The sequence below is a fragment of the Cetorhinus maximus genome, chromosome 9, assembly GCF_964194155.1.
Source record: "Cetorhinus maximus chromosome 9, sCetMax3.hap1.1, whole genome shotgun sequence".
Lineage (NCBI taxonomy): Eukaryota > Metazoa > Chordata > Chondrichthyes > Lamniformes > Cetorhinidae > Cetorhinus > Cetorhinus maximus.
The window spans coordinates 82,631,411-82,647,706 of record NC_135887.1 but is presented as its reverse complement, the minus strand read 5'-3'; the positions used below and the strand labels follow the sequence as shown (position 1 = coordinate 82,647,706).

Genomic DNA, 16,296 nt, shown 5'->3' with positions numbered 1-16,296 from the left:
AGCTCTGAGCAGATGTCCCAAACCCGGCACCAGACAGTCTTCTGGACTCTCGCTCTTAGCTGCAGAGAACAGTGTCAATCCCCCTCACTATACAGTCCCCTACTACCGCTACTTCTGTTTTTGCACCCGACCCCCCCCCCCCCCCCCCCCCCCCCGGGCTTGAATGGCTTCCTGTACCACAGTGCCATGGCCAGCCACCTCATCCACCTTGCTGATTTTGCTTTCTTCCACACAGGTTGTGAGCACCCACAACATGTTTGACAATTGCAAAGTCTGAGGCTCCTCCACTACTGTCTGCTTAGTCCCATTACCTGACTCACAGATGGTCACATCTTTCTGTTCCTCACTGCCGACCAAAACAATTGACCCTATTCTAAGAGGCGTGCCTGACTTCTGGAACAAAGTGTGCAGGTATTTATCCCCCTCCCTTATGTTGTGCAGTGTCTGCAGTTCGGCTTTCGGATCAATAATTTTTTTATTCATTTCCAGGATGTGGATGTTGCTGGCTAGGCCAACATGTATTGCCCATTCCTAATTGCCCTTGAGAAGGTGGTGGTAAGCTGCCTTCTTGAACTGCTGCAATTCCTGTGATGTAGGTACACCCACAGTGCTGCTAGGTGCAGAGTTCTGGGATTTTGTCCCAGTGACAGTGAAGGAACAGCGATATACTTCCAAGTCAGGATGGTGAGTGGCTTGGAGGGGAACTTCCAGATGGTGGTGTTCCCATGTATCTGGTGCCCTTGTCCATCTAGATGGTAGTGGGCGTGGGTTTGGAAGGTGCTGCCTAAGGAGCCTTTGTGAATTTCTGCAGTACATCTTGTGGATGGTACACACTGCTGCCACTGTTTGTCGGTGGTGGAGAGAGTGAATGTTTGTGGATGGGGTGCCAATCAAGTGGGCTGCTTTGTCCTGGATGGTGTCAAGCTTCTTGAGTGTTGTTGGGAGCTGCACTCATCCAAGCAAGTGGAGAGTATTCCATCACACTCCTGACTTGTGCCTTGTAGATGGTGGACAGGCTTTGGGGAGTCAGGAGGTGAGTTACTTACTACAAGATTCCCATCCTCTGACCAGCTCTTGTAGCCACATTATTTATATGACTAATCCAGTTCAGTTTCTGGTCAATGGTAATCCCCAGGATGTTGATAGAGGGGGATTCAGCGATGGTAATACCATTGAACATCAAGGGGTGATGGTTAGATTCTCTTTTGCTGGAGATGGTCATTGCCTGATACTTGTGTGGTATGAATTTTACTTGCCACTTGTCAGCCCAAGCCTGGATATTGTCCAAGTCTTGCTGCATTTTGACAGGGACTGCTTCAGTATCTGAGGAGCCGCGAATGGTGCTGAACATCATGCAATCATTAGCGAACATCCCCACTTCTGACCTTATGATGGAAGGAAGGTCATTGATGAGGCAGGTGAAGATGGTTGGGCCGAGGACACTACCCTGAGGAACTCCTGCAGTGATATCCTGGACTGAGATGATTGACCTCCAACAACTACAGCCATCTTCTTTTGTGCTAGATATGACTCCAACCAGCAGAGAGTTTTCACCCTGATTCCCATTGACTCTAGTATTGCTAGGGCTTCTTGATGCCACACTCGGTCAAATGCTATCTTGATGTCAAGGGCAGTCACTCTCATCTCATCTCTGGAGTTCAGCTCTTTTGTTCATTTTTGAACCAGGGCTGATCCAAACTTCCTCTAGTTGCTTACACTTTCTGCAGATGTGTTTGTCATGGATCGCCCTGACGTCTAAAATTACCTACATTCTACAGCTGCAAGATAACACCTGTCCTGCCATTGTTACTTATGTTATTTAGTTAACTTAATTTAATTACTCAATTAATTTAAAATAATTCCTATGCATGCCACACCTCTTTCCCCGAGCACCGAATTCCCACATGAACCTTATTTGCTACTCACTCAGTCTCCGCCTCACTCCGGCATAGTTGCCTATCTCCTTTTGTGTGCCCCTTCCTGACCATGTAATTTGAAAAACATCTCTTTTATAGACCCTCTGATGAGTCACTAGCTATTTTAGCTTCTTGCTACAGTAATTAACACCACTTGAACTAACTGCTTTCAGGTGATTGACAGATAACTGCCACTCAATTCAGTTCTCTGTTTAACAGGCTAACCTAACTTACTTGAAGGTTAGTACTATATTAAATTTGATTCTTATTGTTAAAACCCAAAGAGGAATTATCGGGACTTACCACGTGAACCTAATTCGCTACTCGCTCAGTTTCTGTCCCATTCCAGCATTGTCGCCTGTCTCCTCGCACGCCTCTTCCAGGGAGGAATCCTTGTGGAAGGCTACAGACATTTTGATAAAAAAATATAGGTAAGAGTTCATGAAGTGATGCCTTTCCCTTACTTTTGTACGGATCTGAGTGTTGGCACATGAGAATATACTTACAGCAGAGATGAGTAGGTTGAGGGAAGCACTTGGACTGTCCAGTTTGCAACAAATTGAAACAACTAAAGTATCTTTCATTACTCAGTCTGCAGAAGTACATGGAGCAAGAAGCCATGGAAAACCAAGGAAGCATTAGACAGACAATGTGAAAAGTGGCTTATAACAGATGTGCTGTTGTCTGAAGAGGGCAGTCTCATTCAGAACCAACAATGCCAGAGAACTTATTGGACTCCATATTTGCCGCTGAGCTGACAGATAGGAATTTATTATTTGTTAGCATTTAGGCACAGAATCGATCAGCTGAGAGCAGTTAAACCACAATTATATCTTGCACCAGGGAGAATGTAATATTCACTGACTGACCTAACAAAAGGACACTGCAACATCCCATGGAGATAAAAGAAAAAAAGATGAATATGCAAAAATTAAAATGAAACAATAATGCTGTGTGGATGTTGGGCAGGGACACAGAGACCTGTCTATGTCTTTGATACAGTGCCACACAACAGACTCGTGAGCAAAATTCTAGGTCATGGAATAAAAGGAAAAGTAGGCACTTGGATAAGAAATTGTCTGACTGACAGGAAACAGAGAGTAGTGATAAATGGCTGTTTTTCAGATTGGAGGAAGGTTTGCAGCGGAGTTTCCCAGGGGTCAGGGTTGGGACCCTTGCTCTTCCTGATATGTATTAATGACCTAGACTGTGGTGTGCAGGGCATGATTTCAAAATTTGCAGATGATACGAAAATTGGAAATGCTGTCAACTGTGATGGGGATAGCCCTGAATTCAGTACTAATAAGACCACGAGTCTCGAGCTTTTTTTTAATAAACCTTAATTAAACAATTATTAATACAAGAAAGATTTAATTACATACATATGTCTACAAAATTACTACTATAATAACTACAAAGATCCCCTAATTAACCTGACTCTCAGTTACACCTCCATTAAGGCAACAGTAAACACATGGGGCAGAATTTTTAGCTCAGCGGGTGGGTGCATGCTGGACCCGACCGAGCGTGAAATGACATGCAGTGACATCAGCTGAGAGTGCCAATGTTAACGCACAGTCGCATGATAGTTCAGTCGGCTGGCATACGCCGGAGACGGTAGCGTGTCCACCGACAATTAAAAGGCCTATTAAGGCCATTAAGTTATCAATGGTCCTTAATTTTTTACTGCAAGTTCAACCTAATGGTTGGCGGGCAGGCGAAAAGGCCAAGCCGCCTTTGCATTTTTTGGAAACCTCATCCATGGGCGGGGTAAGGTTTCCAAAAGCAAATACAAATGAAATAAAAACTTTAATTTTAAATTAAAAACATGTCCCTGCTCATGTGTGACAGAGTCACATGAGGGGACACGTTTTATTAAAATTTTCTGATGCTTAATAATTTTTTCAATATATTCTTCATCTCCCTGAGGCAGCTCCGCACAGGCAGTGCTCAGCGCTTAGTGCTGCCGCTCACCTTTCACTGCTGGGCGGGCCTTAATTGGCCCACTAGCGTGAAATCATGATGCGCTGTTGATCGCGGGCGGTGGTTGCCTTCCCGACCGCCCCCACCTGCCCCCGCCAATCCTGCACAGCAAGGGCAAAGTTCTGTCTGTAGATTTAAACAGACCCCTGGAAAAGCGCAGCCTGGTCAATCAAATTCAGAATTAATTCCTTCAGCTCTGGATCCTTGCAGACAGTGGCTTGAGCCTTACAGGCTGGAGGCTTTAGATCTTAGAATCCCTCCTCTTTTACCAATAGCTTTTTCTTCCTTTATAAACATTTTCCTCTTTGAATGCAAATTCTCATTGTATCATTCGGTCTTTAGAACTTCACCTCTTCTAAAAATAAAACCCCTTTTATAGCACCAATTTTATTAGTAAGCTTTTGAAAAAAGTGAACACATTGTCTGGCTTCCTCTGGCTAGGTATAATATTTCACCCATTCTTTTGAATGGTTTATTTAAAAATGGAAATTGCCCCCTTGACACCTATGTTTCTAAACTTTCCCATGTTTATCTAATCAACATTTCAAACCTACTTTTTTATACATCAAAGCCTCTAGGCCTCTAGACCAGCTGGCTTTAATTCAATTAAGACATACACACACATAGACAAGGTTAGGGGATAAGGCAGGGGAGTGGTACTAGGTGGAACACTCTTTTAGAGAGCCAGTGCAGACTCGATGGGCCGAATGGCTGCCTCCTGTACTGTAAAGATGCTGTAATACTGTGATGTTGCATCCTGATAATGTAAGACTTTCCTTTGTCCTAACAACTTTTAGCGTTCTGACCCAAGAATTATAGAAATAATTAGATCACACTCAAAAGCTTCAGTTAAACAATAAAAATCTTTGCTATTCTTTTTGCAATGTGATGCATTATTGGCAAAGTGATAAAACACACAGAAGTGAGGAAAGATTGAGCAAGTTCGGCCTATACTCATTGGAGTTTAGAACAATGAAACATATTGAAACATTTAAGATTCTGTGGGAGCACAGTTTAAAAATAAGGGGTCTCCCATTTAAGACAGAGATGAGGAGCAATTTATTCTCTCAGAGGGCTGTTAGTCTTTGGAATTCTCTTCCACAGAGAGCACTGGAAGCTGGGTCATTGAATATATTCAAAGCTGATTTGGACAGATTTTTGATCCACAAGGCAGTTGATGGATATGGGGAGCAGGCAGGAAAGTGGAGGTAAGACCACACCTGATCCGATCAGCCATGATCTTATTGGATGGCAGAGCAGGCTCTATAGGCCAAATGGCCTACTCCTGCTCCTATTTCTTATGATCTTATAAATATGGGGTGGAATTTAGTTCCAGTGATAGAGGTGGGAACCCCCTTTTGCTTCTGTCTAGGAGGTCCACCACTTTTTAAGTGCAATCAGGCACTTAACTAGCCAGAATTGGACCTCCCACATGATCCAGCCACCCAGAGGGAAGAAATTTCGCCTTGAAGAGCTGCCAGCCAATCAGAGGCTGGCAGCTCTCCATTGCTGACAGTGCCGTAGAAAGCGGTGGCTGCTGCTGATAGTGCTCCAAGGCCTTCACCAGGGATCATCACTGGATCTCTGGAGCCAGGTGAATGGGATGAGATGGGGGCCATAGAAAGGAGGCTGCTGGCAAGGAGCGGTTCAAGGGGTCAGATGCAAGGGTGGGGCTGGCTTTCAGCGGTGGCCTGCTTTTCCAATGCCAGTACATTGATTGGGCACCATGTGCCTGTTGATGAGGGACCCCCACTAAGAGGCCACCAGCAACTCGACAGTGTTCGCTGGGTGACCTTCAGGAGACCTGAAAGATCTGAGCCACCATTAAATTCCAGTGAGCTCAAGGATAATTGGCTTCAAGGTAGCTCATTAATGAGCCTATTTGATATGCCGCCTCCAATAGGCAGGATTCCTGTGTTGGGCTCTCCCACACCACTGCACCCCCTTACCACTTACCACACCCGCCCCCCCACCACCACCACCACTAAATTTGGACAGTTTTCCCAATGCTGGGAATCAGAAGTGGGCACTCTATATCCCCTTGCACCCCCCTGGCCTCTGCCTCCTCCCCCCTCAACCCCTGCCAACATGCCAGCTTTGGTGGGCTCCATTAAATCCTGGTCGTTGAGTTACAAGGAACTGATACCTTCAAATCCACGAAAATAGCCAGTTTGGAGTTGATTATAGTCTTCAGTTGTTGACTAAATCATCTCTCCTCCTCTTTGTTGATTGCAGCACTGAAACTCAAAATTTACTGTCTTTTATACAGTTAAAGTTCCATCAGCATGTATTATGTTGGCGGATCCTCACCTTTTGATGTTCTTCAGCTGAACTCGGTTCAGGTCGACTGACTTGCCAATTTTCCAGATATGAAGCCTGAGTCCTTTGTTTGTTGTCTAGTGATTAGTTGTACTTATCAAGTCTCGAGGACACTGACCTACACACATCTGGTTTTCCAGACCTTCAAGTCTTTTTAAATAGCCTTTTTAATAACTCTTCTTTGTCCTTCTCTGATAACACTGGCTTACATATGAGAAAATTACATAACAAAAACATTATACAGCTCAACAAGTTTGAGGAAAACAAACTGTTTCCCATCAACTTGACTCCCAATGTCTCAAAGCATGGTGGTCAGTGTTTTAGTAAAGTTTAAGCATATGTCATTATGGTTGGATAGACTACTTCAAGGACTCAACCATAAACTACAATTCTTCTTTCAATGGATTCTATATTTTACAACAACCTGTTGACACTTGAGCCCTATTCTCACTTAATTATGAAGAGTGGATGAAGGGTCACTATGCCAATGAAACTGTCAATTTGTTTCTTCAGGAGTGGAGGGAAGAAAATTAGTGGGAAATGGAGAAAAACAAAAGTGAAAAGCAATAAAGAAAATGCATATCTTTTTAGTCAGGACTTGAAATAAGAAAGACTGGTAATATGCTCCAGGCTGAATCTCAGAAGAACCCCATCTGTACCAGTGGAACCTTAGTTCATTTGCCCCATTGGCCATACAGTGACTGAGAATGAAAATTGCATGCTAGTCAGCAAATTATGGGTTTCTGCTTATTACTAATAGAATTCATGCTGCCCAAAGTTACATCAAACTTTATAGCCAGAAAATAGAAGACACTTTTATCCCACCAGTAAGATTGAATTTGAGAGAGCCTCTATTATCTAGTTCAATTGGATCCATTGATTATGCCTTTAAAGGACATTTTTATAAAATAAAAAAGCACTATGTGCTGTATGGCAAGTTTTTCTTTTTAAAACAGGCTCCTGGTTTAGCAATTCTCTCTTCAATAAAGATCCTGATGATTATCCTCCCTTCTCTTACTTAAGGAATCTTCCCATCAAAACCCCATTAAAAGAGCAGTTTAGCCATCGGAAATTTTTTTAAGGAAGTGCTGTCACCAAGCTTACCCCTTTTAAAAGGTGCGTCAGTCTCAGCACCCCATCTAAGGAAGGAGATCTCACCATCAGGAAAGGGAGTCTGAATAAAGATACTCTTAAAAAAGGATCATAATCCTTTCATTTTAAAAGGGGCCCTAAAAATGAAACAGCCTCTTGGTCATGGTCATGATGGTAAGAACTCCCTCTTTACTTGGGGTCCTGATGCTGACATCCCTTTTAAAGAAAGGGTCCACTTGGTGAGACTACCTCCTTAGAAAGGTCAGCCAAAATCGTCTTAATGGGGTTTGATGGTAAGACTCCTTACCTCAAAGGGGATTTGGTAATCACACTCCTTTGTAACCCTTTCGAGTTATCAACAGATCGCATGTAACTCTTTCGAGTACATTCACAGTTCTTTGGTTTCCGGGAGTGGGACATGAACCCACAACCTTCTGATTCATAGGCGAGGGTGCTATGAACTGAGCCACAGCTGACACCTCCACACTCCTTTGTAGATGCTGAAACACTGATGCTTTGTCAATGGCTCTGTTAATTGGTTAAATGTTGGGAAATTTAATTTATGGAAAAACTGTCACCCTAATGAGAGTATAGGCAGTGGACTTTAACTCAGCCAGATCTCAGGACAGTTAATGCGATACATCACCTACATTATGGAGTGAAAGATGGATTTTATCTTTCAAGCTGTTTTTTGGAAGGAGTGATGTTCAAATGCTTATTGGTCCGTGCCCTGCACAGAGTGAGATTAGGAATCTGATATCATTAAAGTTTTTCTATTTGGTTACACTCTGTAAATAATCTAATGCCATACGTAAATGGATAGAGGAATTCACTAATTGTTCGGAAACTGGCTCTATTTGCCAGTCCTTTGCTCAGTTTTGTGCAGGATTCTGTGCCAAACATCTGAATGCTTTGTGTTTTGTGCTATTGTTAGAGGGACAGTGGGCAGCTCTGTTCACCTCACAGAGCTGGGCTTCAATCCAGCCCAGTTTGATAGAAAATTTGGTACAGCTGAGTTTAAACTGTCTGAATTGAGCTCCCAAGGGTTGAAATTATTCTTCATGTTCATAGCACCCTCGCCTTGAATCAGAAGGTTGTGGGTTCATGTCCCACTCCCGGAAACCAAGAACTGTGAATGTACTCGAAAGAGTTACAATCTGTGACTGTTGATAACTCGAAAGAGTTACAGACAGTATGTTAGCTTGAAATAGCCAATCAACATGAATGCTGCTGAACTAGCTAATCCGCAACTTAAGTGCTGATTAGATAATTGGTCTAAGAAGCATTTTGTGGGCCCATCCAATTATGGAGCACACCATTTTTTGAGAAATGGAGAGAGAGTGCACTGGCTATAAAGCAGCATCTGTGGAGCAAGATCTAAGGACCATAGGAGAGTACCTGACTCAGTAATACTCAACAGTAAAAGCAAGCTCGGGAGGCCTTTGTCCTGGTGTGAATACAACATCAGGTATATGGAAAACTGTAAAACTCTGTGCAATTTCTACCAAGAGGTGTCAGACTGGAAGGAAAGTCTCAAGGTGATAAATAATAATGGACAGGATTTCACGGGTATTGAGGTTTATTGCATTGCCTCCAAGAAACTTGCTGTGAAACCCCCAGCACCAATGGGCTGCCACAGCCATTTAGGATTCAGAGGAACCTTAAGTGGCTCAGGATGAGACTTCCTCCCCCATCTGGGGAGCAAGTCCCACCCCCGAGAGCTACTGGCTAACCAGAATGGCCGGCAGCTCTGTATTCCTGGCAGTGCCACCAGGATCGATGGCCACTGCTGGAATTGGATCAAGCCCCAGCGAATAAGAGCCAGGAGCCAGATAACAGGTAAATTGGGGGTTGAGGGGGTCGAGGGGTGTTGGGCCTGGGTGCACAGGCCGGGGGATGTGGCGTGGCAGGGAGTACCGGGAGGGTAGGTGGGAGCCGGTGTGGTGGTGGCAGATGTTGTGAGAAGGCTTCCAATTTGAAAAGAGAGCCTGTGAAGGAGGCGCCCCCCCACTTCTGGCCTGAGACCCAAGCAAGCTTTCCTGCCAGGCTTCCCACCCGTTGCCGACCTCCTCCCACCAACTGAAAAATTGCTTCCTGGCATGAAGTGGCCCTTAAGTGGCCATTAATTGGCCACTTAAGGGCCTCAACTGGTGTAAGGATGGATGGATCACCCGAGGCCTCGTCTGCCATCAATTAAATCACAGCCAGGTCAGGGGTGGGTAGGCAGGCAACCTGAAAGGCACCCATGGAATTTTATGGGCCTCCCTACCTGTGAACCTGCCTGCAGGTGACTGTAAAATTCTGCCCTTTGTAGTGGAAATAAATGAATTTTGCCATATATGCAGACTGTCATATATACATAAGTAAAATAAGAAAACTCTGATGTATCTCAAAGGTATTAGTTGAGTTTGCTTCAGTGCTTTTTAACCTGAGTTTATTAGTAACCTGCTGTGAATGCAGTACAAAGGGAAGACATATTTGGAGAACTGCATCAAGTCCCAGCAAAGAAGAGCCAGGAGCCAGATGACAGGTAAGCTGGGGTTTCTTGACAGGACCAGGAGTGGAGGCCCTGATAGGGGAGAGAGGTGGTGGTGAGGGGAGCAAGGTGTGTGTGTGTCCTGTGCGCAGAGGCTGCGGGAGGGAGGGGGACCATCCAGAGGGGTGGCAGATGTTGTGGGGAAGGCCTCCTATTGGCTAACAGGATCATAAAAAGAAAATTTAAAACAATGCCTGAAGAAGATTGAAGACTAACTAATTATTCACAAATGTGATTGAAGACTGATAGCCAACAATGTACTATTGATTCATTCGACTATCAAACATTTTAAAACTTTCTGCAAATGCGTTCTTTATCACAGTTAAACAATATATAAATAATTAAACTGAAATGAGACAGGAAATTCAACATTTATCCATTGAAGATGTATTGAAAGAAGGGAGTGTGAGGGTTAACATTCCAGGCCAATGCATGGAAACAATTAGTCAGTTCAGGCAACATCTGTGAAGAAAGGAAGATGACATTCCAAGTCGCTGACCATTCATCAGACTGCATCAGCGTTCTCTACAAAGTCCTGAGAAAGAGGTGTCCGGAGAACTTAAAGATTGGCCTCAAGGGGAAAAAAATTGCTCAGAGCTTGGTGAATCCATGTTAGTAACTGTTAGTTTATCATCATCCTCCTGCTACGTTAGCTCGTTGCTTTTCATCTACAAATGTGCAGATGCCTGATGCAAGGGTTATGTTATACAGAATCTAGTACACAGTATCCTGCCACCTCTTTCTCAGGTATTTTGTATAGCACCTACCCTAATGCAGTCTCAACATCAGAACTGGGTTCTGCTGAAAGAGCAGTGACTTGGAATGTTATCTCCAATTCTTCACAGATGTTGCCTGAACTGCTAAGTGTTTCCAATATTCCTTCCCCATTTGCATTCCTTCCTCATTATTGGAGATGTTCTCTTGATAGTTTTAACTGTGGTTAGTTATCTTTCTCGGGTAATTAAACATAATGAGTTGAATTCATTGTTGGATAAATTGTCCACGATATGCAGATGAATGGACTTTACCTGCTTCATATTTTTTAATGTACTGGATCGAATCCTTTTGCTTTGTCTTCCTAGCCTGCCTTTACAATGGGAGCATCCAATCTCATAACAGTTCGTGGGTTTCTCTGTCCCAGTCCTGTTTGACCTGTACCTGTCAGGTAAGGATCAGTACTACAGGTTAAAGATAACTAAATCCTGAATATCTCTAAATCTATAGAATATCAGCCTCCATTCACACTTCTCAACCTAACTTATGACCCATGAATCAGCACGTTTTTCTTTCATGGTCTATGTTAACTTCTATAAGCATCAGAAGGTGATCTGTTGAATGTGATTTAGTCTGTTGTTGATCTGATATCAACATTGAGAAGCATAGTCAAGTGCTTGCTAAAATAAAATCAGAAAGGTACCTTAATCCACTGTGTAATGTAATAATCTGTTAAATACAAAATTGAGCAATATGTACAGAGGAATCCATTTTCTGTAAAAGAGTTTGAGGTTATATATATTTCTATAGGGGCAGAAAAACCTGAACTACCATGTCCAAATTTGGTCATTACCAAAAGGAATGACATACATTGGAGAGATGATTTTACGGTTACACCATGTAAAATTTGCTCTGAAAAGAGCAGTTGTTACCTTAAAAGAGTTCCTTAAGCCTCAACGTTTCAGACAGCATGCTCTGCCCGTTGTCTGAGGGAATGACTGGAGCAGGTAACAAAGGCAGTTCTATGTAGTGGAGGAAGGGAATATGGACATGGTCCACGGGGAACCTACCATTAGACTCAAGGAAAATCAAGCCTGATTCAAATGGGGCATCACTGCTACTGTCAAATATGCTCAACTTAATAATCACCATATCCTGCAATTTGATCTGCTCATGACCAAGTATTTATTCCTAACATTTTAAATACTATATGGATTGTGTTATGTTAATTCTGATCATTATAATGAAAAAAAAACAAAGGATTTGGATTTTTGCTTCATGATCTGACATTGACCCCATGCTCTTGATCTTTCAGGAAGGGGAGGTGTTTTGCCAACCTATTGTCTGCGAAACTTCTTGTAGCCATCAGGTCCATGAGGAAGGACAATGCTGTGGAACGTGTGATAGTGAGTATTAATTGTATTCTAGAGAAATCTCCCTGGAGTGAAAAGATTCAACCAATGTATTCAATATTTACGGAAAGCAGATCACCTTATACTAGTGTCAGAAATATTCTGGTAATCCAGCACATTTCATTTTGTTTATGAATTTTTATGCCAAGTATTGCTGGAATGGAAACCCTTCCATTTTAGGTACCAGTGTCAGTATCAAAAAATCCCAGGGCAGTTATAACACAGACTAGACAAAATGTGAGTCTGATCAAATATTCCAGGATTAGATATGGGTATCAGATAAAGCATTCCATTATACTGTTATAAGGTGCCTTAATGTTAACTGCAGCAGAACCCTCTTAATACACAAACACGATTTTTTTTTGTGTTTCAAAGGAAGATGATGAAATTCATGCCAGATTCTGGCCGATTTAACGTCATATTCTTGGGATGTGGGAAAGGCTGATGCTCACTGCCTAACCTATGTTGCTTTGTTCATGGTGGTAGTGGTGGTGCCTCTTCTCCTTGATCAGCTTTAGCCCTTGTTGTGGTGATGCTCCCACGATGTGCTGGATAGAAAATTCCAGGATTCTGACGAGTGTTCAAGAAGAAATGGTGCTTAATGTCCAAGTCAGATTGATGTGTAGTGTAACTTGATGGGGATCTTGGAGGAGAGGTGTTCCCATAGCACTACTTCTGTTACTAATCTAAGTTTTTGAGGTGACAGGAGAGGGAAGTGTCGCTGCAGTAGGTTGGGTGAGTTGCTGCCTCGAATCCTTTCAATCGTGCTTGCCACAGCCACAGTGGGTTGGTAGTGGAATTCAAACAGAAACTTTGCTTCTTCACGAAATTTCAAAATGAAGCCTGAGGAAAGATACATTATCCACAGGGCCAGGTCAGCTTGTGTGAAACTTGTATGTTACAGTGAATGGGACGAAAGTTGTGGTTTGTCAAGCACAGAAGTAGAGAAACCTGGCCGATGTGTAGGCACTTGCTCGTTCACATTTTATGGAATAATTTGTACAGTTGTGTCTTTAATAATAGGTGACTGACACCTCTAACAACAGTAGACCCATAACCAGACAGATATGGAGGAATTATTGCATTGTCTTTAGCCCTAACGGAAAATCTGAACTCTGTGGATGAAATGAGATTTCCATTATCCAAGTGCAACATCATACCTAGCAAGTCTACCTGCTGACTCTATGTTCTAAGGGGTAATTTATGTACTAATGCCAATTTTATTTTTTTTAATGTTGTTCAAATCAATATCTTTCCCTGTTATTTGGCTTTCCCTGTTATTTGGCTTGTCTGAATTAATTAATAAAAAATAAATAAATCTAGTAATTGACAATAGCAATAACCTTACTGACGCTCAGTTTGGGTTCTGTCAGGGCCACTCAGCTCCTGACCTCATTACAGCCTTGCTACAAACATGGACAAAAGAGCTGAACTCAAGAGATGAGGTGAGAGTGACTGCCCTTGATACCAAGGCAGTATTTGACCAATTGTGGCAATACTGGAGTCAATGGGAATCAGGGGGAAAACTCTCCATGGGTTGGAAATACCTAGCACAAAAGGTCATTGTTGCTGAAGGTCAATTATCTCAGTCCTGGGACATCACTGCAGGAGTTCCTCAGGGTAGTGTCCTAGGCCCAACCATCTTCAGCTGCTTCATCAGTGACATTCCCTCCATCATAAAGTCAGAAGTGGGGATGTCTGTTGATGATTGCACAATGTTCAGCATAATTCGCTACTCCTCAGATATTGAAGCAGTCCTTGAGCTTATAAGCAAGACATGAACAATATTCAGGCTTGGGCTGACAAGTGGTAAGTAACATTTGTGCTGCTTAAGTACCAGGCAATAACCATCTACAGCAAGAGGGAATCTAACTAACTCTCCTTGACATTCAATGGCATTACCGTCACTGAATCCCCCACTATCAACATCCTGGGGGTTACCATTGACCAGAAACTGAACTGGTCTAGCCATATAAATACCGTGGCTACAAGAACAGGTCAGAGGCTAGGAATCCTGCGGCAAGTAACTCACCTCCTGATTCCCCAAAGCCTGTCCACCATCTAGAATGCACAAGTCAGGAGTGTGATAGAATACTTTCCACTTGCCTGGATGGGTGCAGCTCCAAAATCACTCAAGAAGCTTGACACCATCTCATTCACCACCTTAAACATTCACTCACTCACTCCACCACCGATGCATAGTGGCAGCAGTCCATACCATCTACAAGATGCTCTGCAGCAAGATACTAAGGCTCCTTCGACAACATGCTCCAAACCCGTGACCTCTACCACCTAGGAGGACAAGGGCAGCAGATACATGGGAACACCACCACCTGGAAGTTTCCCTCCAAGCCACTCAACATCCTGACTTGGAAATATATCACCGTTCCTTCACTGTCGCTGGGTCAAAATCCTCCCTAACAGCACTGTGGGTGTATCTACACCACATGGACTGCAGCAGTTCAAGAAGGTGGCTCACTGTCACCCTCTCAAGGGCAGGTAGGGGTGGGCAGCAAATGCTGGCCTAGCCAGCAACACCCACGTCCTGTAAAAAGAATAGTTTCAGCTTGTACAATTTGGTCTATTAGGATGGTCATCAGTTGATGCAGCTTATTCAGAGGTTACCCTGGTGATTCGTGGTTCACTGGAACGTCTTTTTTTACCCTTGAGTGGACAAGTTTTTCTCAGGGCAGTGCTATGATATATTGTTTTTATAACCATATATAGGATGGATTAGGATACATAGATGGAAATATCTAACACTATTTGTGTTTATCAGGGTTCTACCATTCCAGTGAATGTGTGTGTTTTTTTTAATATTTCAGAGTGTCTCTATGAAGGCCTGGTTGTGAACCATGAAGATGTTTTCTCTCCTTCCAGTGACAATTGTACCCTATGTGTCTGCATTGTAAGTAGGATATCCTGTTTGTAATAGGCTGCCAATGTGTAACAGTAATGGCAGTGTATCCAAACAAGATTATCACATTCGTGTTAATTGAACTGAGTGATAGGTTAAAACACCATTCAGCGGCAGAAGAGCCCCAAGGTTTCTAGGTTTAGAAGTTGGATACGTCGCCTCCTGAGAGAGAGCAATAGAGTGGAAAAAACATTTCGGTAATGTCTTTTTACATCCTTTTGACAGTTTAAATCATTTTGCAGTCAGTTAATGACTTTTTAATGAACACTAATCACTGCTGTATGTAGACAGGTATGGTGGCCAAAATTGCAAGATCCCACCAAACACTAATGAATGGATGACTAGTTAATCAATCTTTGACAAAAGCAAAATACTGTGGCTGCTGAAAAATCTGAAATAGAAACAAAAAATGCTGGACAACTCCATAGGTCTGGCAGCATCTGTGGAGAGAGCAACAGGGTTAATGTTTCAGGTCTGTAACCTTCCACAACATCTTTGGGTGTTGATTGAGGGGGGGATGCTGGTCAACATACCAGGAGAACACCCTATTGTACTTTGAAATGTACCATGGACCTTGTGAGGGTTTTGTACAATAAATTGAACAGGCATGACATTTCAGCAGGTATATGTCTTGATTTTTCTTCCTTCATTGTACCTATACTTTTCATTATGTTTTTTGCTTTATCACCAACCCTTCATTTTGTATCTCTGCCAGCCTCTCCCTCAGTATCCAGACCATCAAATAGTCTGCCCCTGCATCTCCAATCCATCATTTTATCTGTCCCTTGACCATCAACTTTTCAATGTAACTCTTAAGTTCAGAATTTAAATATTGCTGAAAAGAGACATGTTGCTGAAGCTTTTTGTTTTGTACTCATCAGGACAATTTCAAATGATCAAAACCATTTCAACGCCTCAGCCCGTCAGAGTAGACTTGCCAAGCAGTCAGTACTCTTTTCTCCTGTAGCATGAATTGTTGTGGTTGTTTGAAATGTGGCATTCTTGTGTTTGCCCTGATGAGTACAAGGCAAAAGATTCAGCAAACTTTCTCTCTCTTCAACAATATTCGAATAATTCCCTCTGCATATCTCTGTCTCCTCTCTTCTTCTTTCCCTTCCTGCTGAATTTGACAACCTATGTCTTGTAGCCCTTCCTTTTCCCTTAAAATACACTCTTTCTGGGATAGTTTTCTCAAATTGAAATGCAAAGTAACAGTTGTGGGTGAGTGGAAAGTTAATTTCCCTTAGTGCTGGGATGCTCCCAGGTCTGAGGCAAATAACATTCTGTGTATATATACGGATGCCTTTATTTAAAAAAAAGTTTCTGTGGTCTCTTCGGTCGCAATGCCCAAACCTTTCATCATTCGCTGGTCAATAGCAGAAGAGAATCGCTCTGCTCCCAGCCCCC

General features: G+C 42.9%; 1 protein-coding gene across 1 annotated transcript in view; it reads left to right on the top strand.

Annotated features, from left to right (window-relative positions):
* Positions 1 to 16,296, top strand: part of LOC144685066 (kielin/chordin-like protein) — a 368,175-nt gene that overhangs the window by 285,548 nt on the left and 66,331 nt on the right. The window contains exons 18-20 of the mRNA XM_078549601.1: positions 10,929 to 11,011; positions 11,876 to 11,966; positions 14,798 to 14,880. Of these exons, the coding sequence (XP_078405727.1) occupies positions 10,929 to 11,011; positions 11,876 to 11,966; positions 14,798 to 14,880 (257 nt within the window). The remainder of the gene's footprint in view (positions 1 to 10,928; positions 11,012 to 11,875; positions 11,967 to 14,797; positions 14,881 to 16,296) is intronic.